This window comes from Coturnix japonica, chromosome 10 (assembly GCF_001577835.2).
Source record: "Coturnix japonica isolate 7356 chromosome 10, Coturnix japonica 2.1, whole genome shotgun sequence".
NCBI classification, from domain to species: Eukaryota; Metazoa; Chordata; class Aves; order Galliformes; family Phasianidae; genus Coturnix; species Coturnix japonica.
In genome coordinates this window covers 3,252,932-3,262,953 of record NC_029525.1, presented here as the reverse complement: position 1 = coordinate 3,262,953, position 10,022 = coordinate 3,252,932, and the positions used below count along the sequence as shown (strand labels likewise).

General features: G+C 49.3%; 1 protein-coding gene across 4 annotated transcripts in view; it reads left to right on the top strand.

Moving 5' to 3' along the window:
• Positions 1-10,022, top strand: part of USP3 (ubiquitin specific peptidase 3) — a 66,390-nt gene that overhangs the window by 28,325 nt on the left and 28,043 nt on the right. Inside the window, exon 1 of one of the 4 annotated variants that reach the window (XM_015872290.2) lies at positions 2,187-2,440. The exons of 2 other annotated variants lie outside the window; for them this stretch is intronic. In XM_015872290.2, the coding sequence (XP_015727776.1) occupies positions 2,350-2,440 (91 nt within the window). In that variant the 5' untranslated portion in view covers positions 2,187-2,349. Of the gene's footprint in view, positions 1-2,186; positions 2,441-7,075; positions 8,755-10,022 lie in introns of those variants that run through there. One more of the 4 variants, XM_032446846.1, reaches the window with a different exon arrangement.

Genomic DNA, 10,022 nt, shown 5'->3' with positions numbered 1-10,022 from the left:
GGCGGGCTGAGTAGAGGGAGTAACTTGTGCTGTGCTGATCTTGTGGCGTGCTGGAAAAGTGCGTGACCTTTGTTTTCAGACCAGCAGGAAATGGAAATAGATGCTGCAGCTTACAGATGCACGCAGCTAAGCTGCTGCCCGCTGCGCAGCTGAGATGTATCTCCCCGAGCTGCTAGGCCAGCCTCTAGTAAGGGTTTTATTAAGTGTTATTACTTAGCCCCATCCTGATGGTTTCTATTGATTTTTTCAGGCCAGCTGTCTGCCTCAGAGCTGCATCCACAGAGTAAATAATTCATTTCCTTGCAAGTTTCTGTACTGTGCACATTGCTGTCACCACTGTACCTGAATGCTGCACCTGTACACCTCTGGGAACACAGCGGTCTGCTCTGTGGATGCGATACACAGAGGTGGAAGTGCAATCTTGCACAACTTTGCTATGTCTGGATAGATACTTGGTGTCCTCAGAATGTTTATTGCTTTATGTGCTCAGAACAGAAGCTCTGCTAATAACCTTTTAAATTTGGAGTGTTTGGTGCATGTGCCAGTCTCTGTCCTCATGTGCTGAGTTCACCACTCAGAAAAGAAGCAGCATGCTGTGGGAGAGGATTTTATTTCTATCTTTATGTATTTAATTCATTCCACTCCTCCGGTGTTCTTCCTGCTCCATTCCATCCACTCACTCCAGTTCCTACAGCAAACAGGAAAGTCATTCAAGGCAACAACTGCTTCACTTGGTCCTCTGAATGATGTCCACCCAGTGATTGTGAAGGAAGCCAAGATCACATCTAAGCTTCTGCTACTGCATCTTCATGTCATAGTGCATACACAGGTATTAAATATTTAAGACCAAAGGTTTTGTCCCTGAGAAATACAGCAGAACTAAAGAGCCCTCCAGGCCAAACTACCCACAGTAAATTGGAGGTGTGTATGCAGGACACCATTTTAGGGCTGAACTCTAAACTTAGATGGAGCCTATTGCACAGATATCCATCTTACAGATTGCATATATCTCACAGGAGGATACCGTGTGGAATCTCTCTCTTGCAGTAGAGCTGATGACATACTATATGAAATGGAAATTTCTAATGTAAAATGCTGACTCACAGGTCCCTGTTGTGCAATGATTTGCACCCATTATGAGTGTGCCTGCAGGAGTTATCTCAGCTATCATCTAAACTGGACTGAGCTGAGGAAGGATGGGAGAAAGAGACCGGACTCCAGTTCCAAATTAAATGTGTTTTCTTTGTCCTCAATGAATCTTACTGAAGGAACAAACTGAGAAGGAAAATAACACCTGGAGCTCCTGTTCCAGTTTTCCCCCTGCACGGGATGAACATGGGCTGCTACATTTGGAACAAACGTGGCAATTAAAATCAACAAACAGGCAAATATTTGGGTGAGATCACACCATCAGCCAGGAAATATAGTTAGAATTAACTCTGCTGTTACCATGCAGAGGAGCAAAGCGTCACAGCCCCTACGGCTGCTAAGAGTGGAAGAGGAAGGGGCTGTGTGGGTGAGCTGACACCTTTGTATTTAGGGAAGTCCTGTAGGTGTTGCCGCTGCAGGAAGCGCCGCTCTGAGCCGGCTCTGCGGCCCTGCCGACCTTCCTGCAGCTCCAGCTCCTTTTGTTACAGGATCTGAACAATTCCAGCCAGGGGAGAAGGGACGTGTTTGTTTCTGCTGCCAGCTGAACGGCGGTGCAGTAAAGCTCAGAGTCAAAACCTTTAAACCAAAGCCACGTTTGTTTGTTTGCTGTGCAAAGTTTGCAGCGTTCCGGAATGGAAAGAGGAAGTCTCGGGGAAATTTACACGTGTGGTATAAAATTCGTAAGATACTGGAGCTGACCTGATCAATCAGTGCGTGCAGCAAAAGTCATACCGCAGCGGGGCTGTAATGAGACCGATCCTATGGATTTCACGTTTGTTGGGGCAAGAGGAAAGGTGTGATATGACGGCGCAGGAGTCGCGGTAATTTGATTAAAAATGAATGGAGTAAGAAGATTCCTTCTTCCTGAGCCGCTCGGCGCTGGCTCTGTGCTGCATCCCACACGGAACGCCGTGTGTCGGTGCGGAGCCACGCGCTCCGCCCGCTCGGCCCATAACGGCGCGGGGCGGGGCGGCCCGGCCGGCATCGGGCACCGCGTCAGCGCCACGCACCGTGCGGGGCGGCTGCTCGGAAAGCCCGGCGGGGGGCGGGCGGGTTCGACGGAGCGGCGGACGGGAGGTAAAGCGGCTGCCCGTAAAGCCCGGCGCGCGGATCCCTGGCCCGGCCCTAAGATGGCTGTTGTGCGCGGGGCGCCGCCGCCGTCGTAGAGCCGCGAGGAGCCGCCCGCCGCGCCCCGCCGCCATGGAGTGCCCGCACCTCGGCTCCAGCGTCTGCATCGCGCCCGACTCGGCCAAGTTCCCGCAGGGCTCGCCCTCGTCCTGGTGCTGCAGCGGTGAGTGGCTCCCGCGCGGCCTAACGCCGCTCCCGGCCCGAGGCGGCCCGGCCCGAGCGCGGCGGGGGGCGGCGGCCGAGCGCCTCTCCCGGGCACCGCCGCTCCTTTGTTCCCCGCGGCCGCCGCCCCGCGCCCCCCCCGCCAAACCGCGGGACCCCTCGGCGGGAGGCGCCGCTCACGGCCCAGCCCGCGGGAGGTGGGAAGGAGGCGGCGGGGCCGGGGGGGGCGGCGGGGATCCGGGGATCCCTTTCCACGCGGCCGAGCGGCTGCCGCGTGTCCCGGCAGTGGGGGGCGAGGGCTCGGCGGCTGCGCTCCAGGACCGGGCCCGGCTTCGTGCGGGGCGGAGCGCGGCCCTCGGCGGACTTTGTGTGCGCGGAGTGCCCGCAACGCGGCCGGCCCGTGGGCTCCCCCCCTCCCCCCGGGCGCGGAGGAATGCGGGACCGCGGCCCTTTTGTTCGCTGCGTGTCTGGGCCCGGCGCGGTGCGCTGAGCGCTGCTGGGGCGGCTTTTCGTTTCCCCGAGGTCACTTTTTATTGTTTCGAGTAGACATGTTTGGAAGCGCTTTACAGAGCGCGTTGCCGAGGTGTTGCCGCGTGGGCCCCGCCGTCAGCCGAGGAGCGGCCGGGTGCGGAACGCCGTGCGGGGCCCTTTGTTCGCCGCTCGCATAACGCACAAAACCGTCCCCGGGGCGGTGGTCGCGCGGGGCTGTAGTCGGAGGGCTTTGCCTGCCGAGTTTCCGCGTCCCAGTGTTAGAGGTGCAGCCTTCGGACGGAATGCTGCGCTGGCAGCCTGCGGTGCTGGCTGTGATTTTTAGTGCGTTTTTGTCTGTCCCAGCCGCAGTGGGGTTTAGTTGTGCTGGGCGCTGAAGCTCAGGCAGCACAGCGTGTGTGGCAGCTGGGCCCGCTCAGCAGCACCGCGCTGCCGTGTCCGTGGGCACCACGCGGTGCAAGTGACAGATGGAGGGACGTGCTGGCTGCGTTTGAAGGCTGTACTCGTTTTTAAGGGATGACGGTTGTCCTTTGTCCAGCAGAGCTGTGCTGTAGTGTGGGGTGTGTGTGCTGCTGCCCCAGTTCTGTGCTGCGGTGGCAGCTTCCTGGAGCTGAGGTGTGGTGCTGCTGCTTCCTGTGCAGTCACTGCAGCGCTGTGCTTACAGGGAGCGCGCAGTGCAGGGGGATCATCTCCATTAATGGTTTAAAAGAAGGAAGGGGCGCAGGAAAACTTGTTTTTTTGTGGCATTTCTGTATTAAAAAGTTCTTTGTGAGACACCTAACTCGGTAACTCCATCTGTTGTCTTCAGGGTGTTGGGTGAGCAAAGGCGTCATCCAGAAGTACGGGGCAGTGGGGGCCCACCCTGCAGAGAGCTTCCAGTAGATTAACTAAAAACATATCCCCAGCTATTCACAGAGCTGCTCTGCTGCACAAATAGGCCGGGTTGCAGGTACAAGGTCCTGCTGGGCACGCTCCCAAGTGGGGAAGGTCAGTAGCCAGTACAGCTGCTTCTCTGTCAGTCGGAGGTGTTTGCCCAGAGCAGGGGAGGCGGCTGGTTGGGTTGCTGGGTGTGCAGTGGCTTTGCCACGGTCTGTGGGCAGGAGGAGGGAGCTGGGCTCAGGGGGAACCGAGCAGATCTGTAATGGTGCCATACCTCAAGGAGTGCTTCCCATCACTGTGCTTTTAATGAAACCCATAACATTAAGGAGTCACACAGTGCTTGCAAAGAGAACGCGCTGACTCTCAGAGCCTGCAGTGGGCAAACAGCAGGCTCGTGTCAGCTTAACTCCATCAAAACCAGTTACTTTCAGAAATGAATTTAGTTCTTATTGATCTGGTAAAATGCAGCACGTTCCTTCTGAGCTACAGCTGCTGGTGTATGTTGTAAGGTTTGCTTCCTCAGCATGGAGTGCTCTCTGCTTCTTGTCTGTGCTTGTTTCAGTGAGATTAGTTTTGAGATCCCTGTTGACAATAAGCGCAGCGTCTTACTGCAGCTTGGTAACGTACAATTCAATAAAGAGACATAAATAAATATCTTGTAAAAGTGCAGTGCATTTCCTGTTGCCTTTGATGCCGTTTTCCAAGGTTCTGTGGACTCGATTCTCTGTTGTTGCTTCAGCTGCAGAAAAACGTTTCGAGGTAATTGTGTGCAGTGTGTAATGATCCGGCATCCGACACCTCGCGCGTTGTCTCATAGTGACTCAGACCTTGCGGCCAGTCGTGCTCTGACCTTTCCAGAAAAGGAGTGCAAGTGAAGATAGCGATGCAGGAAGCACGGCTGGCTGGTTGCTGATAGCAGGGCATTACCCAGTGGGTGGGAGAGTGAGTTCACACTTCAGACCAATAGTGGCTATTTCTGGCACTATCTTGACTGGGATTTGAGGGCCTGGAATTGTCACGGGGAGTGAGTGAGGGATGATTGTGATTCACCTCTTCCTCTCCTCTGTGAATGCTCTTGATGGCAGAAGTACTTAACAGGGTAATAGGAATGTACTTCTGAGTCTTGAGGTGTATGATGGTGCTGCATCAGAACCTGGTATTTGGAAGCCAGCCTTACTAAGGTTAGGGAATTGAGAAGCATGTGCACCAGCCTGAATTGCTCTTTTGGCCTAGGAGTAGCTACCTGCAGCATTGTTAAGGGGGCTCTGTGATGGCAGGAGGCTCCGAGAAAGCAGCAAGGGCAGGCACTGATGGCGGGTGTGCTGGTCAAGTGTGAATCTTTTTGTTCCAGGTTAAAGAGCCCATTGTCTGTGCTCAATGTGAAGTGTTCCCAGGGCTGCTGTTACCAGTGTGTGGTTGGAGTTTTAAAGCACCTCTTTGGAGGAAGGCCTGTTTTCCTGAGTATTCCGTCCTGTCAGAGGTGCTCGGCGCAATACAGACAGCAGGGTGCATTTGCTCTGGGGAGCTTTAAGGCTGTCAAAGAGCACAGAACACCTTTTTGGAGATGGAGAGGCAAGGCTGCTGTTGCTGTAATTGAACATTTAAGAGGAGATAAAATTCATCTGTGGACTAGAGACAGTACGGAAACTGAAAATTGCTTTGTATTAGTGCAGTGACATACTGCATGCAGCTGGCTGCTAACTCCACGCACCTCCATTTCTGAGGCTAACGCTGAAGCTGGAAGCAGAGTAGCTGGAGGCATTGGCTGGGTGCTGTGCAGCAGCACGGTGTGATGTGCCACACCTTCAGCGTGGTTGTGTAAATCACGCAGCTGTGAGAAGCTCTCAGGAACAGCTCAGGTGTGGTGTTGCACAACGACTTCTCATAGGCCTCATCTAAGCAAGGCTGCAGTCTTTTAAGCACACTTGTGCCAGTCTGAAGGATTTTGTCAACTTATTTCTTTGCACGAGTTGAACTCATCGGTTGTTTAATGTAGAACTGAAGTTATTTCTTCAGAAGAGCTGTGATAGACGGATAGAATCGTGACTGTTGAGACTGAGATCTGAGGCTGAATTAGTTTTACAGCAGAATTGCACTTTTGGAGTATATTTAAAACTTGTGTTTCAGAATCTCTTCGCAGTCGTGTAGTTTTGTTAGCTGTCCTGGAGCAGTTCTGGCTGCAGAGTGGCATTTCCTGCTGCAGCAAAAGGTCCTTGCCTGACATCTGTTCCTTGCATTCCAATTTCTGCTGAATGAGAGCTGTAATTTCGCACTTGGTCAGAAACATACGTTGTGGCATTTGCAGATGACGCTGGGACTAGAAAAACTATGGAGTAGAGCACGTACAAGGGAGCAGGGTGATTATTGTAGATGCCTGTGTGCTGAATTACAACATCGTGCTGTTTTTAAGGTAATTTTCAAAATGGCTTTTTTGTTTGTTTTTTAAGATCAGAATTACCCACAATGTCACTGAACACTTGATTTATGAGTGCAAATGTTTTGGGCCGAGTAGGAGAGCCCACGGCTGTTATGGTCTTTGGATGATGTCTCCTGCTGAGTGAGTTACACCGCTTGCTTTGTGTTGGGGTGGGCAGGATCGTTCTGCCAGGCTGCTGGGCTGTTATCAGGGCCTTAAGAGAAGCACCACAAAAGCACTGGTATGCAGGCCATAGCTATCTTGGGTTCTCTTTTCATCCCATCTCTTGAGTTTTGTCTCTTTTTCCTTTTATGTTACTCAAGATCCTCATTTTCTCTTCCATTCTTAACACAAGATGGAGCTTGCTGAATGTGGAAGGGGTAGGTAGAACTTTGTTCCTATGACCAGTTATTTTCAGTCAGCAGCACACAGGCTCAGGGTTAGCTTGTGGATATAATGGTCTGTGTATGAAAGTGATTTCACATCTTTCCTATGTTGGGAAAATGAGCTTGACCCGGAAAAGACCAGATTGGAGGTGTGTGTGTGTGTGTATATATATATATATACACATATATGTATATACATATTTGGTTGTATTCTGAGGATGAATGGTCTTTCATCCATTTCTTTGGGTTAACGCAATGCAGGAATGCTTCTTAGTTCTTTTTCAGACTTTATAGGCTGTTAGATCTCCTTAAGCTCATTCCCTGACTGTTTTCAAGTAAAGCTTATTAGCTTTGGCTTGTATTGTTTTACACTCGGTCTTGTTTTCATTAAAACTGTGAACATTTTTTTCTTCCCCCATTTGAATCTGTTGCTTTTTGAGTTTTTTTAGGAGGATTTATGTTTTTTGGGGTGGGGACAGAGTCTCAATTTCAGTCTCATAGGCTAGACCTCATTTTTCTCTCCAATGTGAGAAGAGGAATGTTTGATTTCAAATACTTGGCATTTTTAAAAGCACATTTGAGTCAAAAAAAGCCCGATGTGAATTGATGGTGCTTAATGTTTTCTAGGCTTTCTTTTCAAAAGTTTCTTTTATTCTGCTCAACAAAATCACTATCAAAACTTGAATGTTAGCTGATGAAAGAGACTGCTCCACAGGAAGGCAGCCAAACATCTAATCCATTGCCTTTGTTTGGAAACTAGATCTAATCTTCATGAGGATCTCGATGCTAAGTTTCGATGGACAGATTTTACTCCTGAGGATTCCAAATTAACCCCTCCAAGTGCACCATCGTGGTGAGGAGACAGGGCACTCCGAGGTGTTCTGGGAGTGGGACACAGAGGGCAGGACAGACTGCACTGAGCCTGCCATGCTCTTGCCTTGGCTACAGAGTGGTTCAGATCTCACCACAGCTGGTAGAAGTGCAATTATGTTCACCTGCCTGTCCTAATCCCTTCAAAATGTGCAGGTGGTTAAGAAATTTAAAATGCAAAAAGCAAACAAAAGCAGAAAAACACCAAACCCAACCCAGTGCGTTACTGTTGGTACATTTTTCTGATAGTCAGGCGTAGGGCTGCAAGGTGCTGAGGCCATTAGAGTAGTGAATTTTTTGTTGTTGCATCTATGCCTGAGGTTTGTAGTGAAAGTTTCTGACGTTGCTTGGAGGGAAATAAAGCTCTGAGCCATTTCTCACCTGGTCTGTGTTGCTTTTAGGAACACATTTGCATCAATTTCTGTTTTGTTGGTAATAAATATCCTTTGGGTAGCTGAAGAGTAGTCAGAGGCCTCCATGGAGGTTAGAAGGTGCAGCTGCTTCAGAGATCCAGGAATCTAGCTGAGGCTTTTCTGATGGGTATTTTGAGATGATCAGAGCAAACAGTTGTTCTTTTGGAGTGAATCTGAATGATATCAAGTAAAGTACTGCTCTATGGTATCCTTGTTACTGGGGCCATGTAAACTTTTGCCCTCCATTTCCTTTATTATAAGAAGGCTTTTGAAGCGTAGCTGACGTGGTAAATGTACTTCCCATTCAGCAGCCTCTGCCGGTATGCCAAAGCAGTGCTTTTTTTTCCTCCTTTGGAATATTTGTTTGGTTTTGGATCTTGAAAATGTAGCTCTGAAATTCCTTTGACAGATTTGATTGTACTCTTGAATCCAGCCCCACTAACCACAGACAGCCTGCCCAAATAAGATAATTCTTCCCAGAGCTGGGCTTTCTCCCCTCACAGTGCACAGCTGTTTCCCTTGAGAGCAATGAGGTGCTGGGCTTGGGGGTGGGTCCTCATCAGAACCAAATGGGCAGATATTGATTTATTTTTCAGGTGGGTTGCATGCACCATTTAGAATCCAGTCTGAGTGCAGTGAGTCCATGCCAGAACAAAAGTGCTTATTTTCACAACTGCCACAGCCCTTTTGGATTTACTTGCCTGTGTTTGGTTCGTAAAGTTTTCAGTTGGTAATAGTCTGTCCACTGGGCATTTTTCCACTCTGAGGGATGGTTAGAAATGAGTCTCTTGCATAGTATGGTGGAATTAGGAATTAAATGCAAGCGCTACAGATGAGTGCATTCATAACTGGATTGGCTAAGGTAAGTAAGAGGCTTTCTTGCTGTCTCCCCTTTTTCCCCTCCTCCCAGCTTGACTCGTTTGGCCTGAGACTGATTGCTGACTGATTCAAGAAGATTCTTTTCCTTAAGGGTTTGAAGATTACATTATACTTCTGGCTTTGCTGTGCTTTTTCTGGCAGCTGAACATGACTGTTCATGTAATTCATTTCTTGCTCTAATGTAAAGATTGAATCTCTTTTTTTGGCATATTACTGCTATAATGTAGAATAATGTCTGTTTTCCTGTGAAGGTCGGCATTTAATTTTTATACATGTAATAAGTTGATGTATGTTTGTATTTAAGTGTGAATACTAATTATCGAGGTAGACTTCATAATTTTAATTATCAATTAAAAGTTGCTGTACGTCTGCTTTTGCTTTACTAAATGACTAAGTCTGCTCAGTAGTGTTAAGTGACCTTTTCCTTCACAGTAACAGAGGAAGCACAGCATGCTGTGTCTCAGTTCTGTACATGATCTGAAGCCTTTCTCCTTGAGCTTGTTTAACCACTTCCTCGGGAACCGGTGCGTCTGTTTGCACGGATTGAATGCAGAAAGTTTGCCTTTCCCACCCAGCTGCTTCGCCAGCACTGAGCTGCAGGCAAATGAAAAGCATGTCGTTACCAGACTGCAAGATTTTCAGTGTGGATTCTGATAGCGCAGTGAAAATGCTGAGCTGTGGGAGGTGAATGAAGTGCAGCTGGAGCTAATCATGGTGCGCTCTGACAGACATTGCTCACTGTTAGAAGTGCGGTGAACTCTTTGGTGACCTCCTTGTTCTATGAAAAATGCTTTACCTACCCACGTCCTTATGTTCTAATCCATTTCTTGGTTAGCGTGCTCCAATTAAAAATGTTTTTCCATTGTAGCAGAGTGGTCCGCTGTAACCATCTGTGAAACGCCTTACTTGGGACTGAGCAATGCGATGCCGCGTTTATTGTTATGCGTGAGCACAGACAGCAGTTGATCCGCAGGTTCAGGCTACACAAGCTGACTTTGTTTTCTCACTAAATACTCGGTCTTTCGGGGTTTGGCTGAAAGATCGCAACAGAAGAAACGTTTGCTATTTTTTTCCATAGCTTTAAGATAAGGGCAGCATCTTTTTATCATCTTTAGAGTCTGTTTGAGTTCTTGTACTTTTGGATGTGGTTCCAGGTAGGCTGAGACTTGACGCAGTAATGACTTCCTTGCACGTCTCTTTACAAGGCTGTGCAATGCTGAAAGAATGTTGGCATTCCTGGACTGTTAGCAG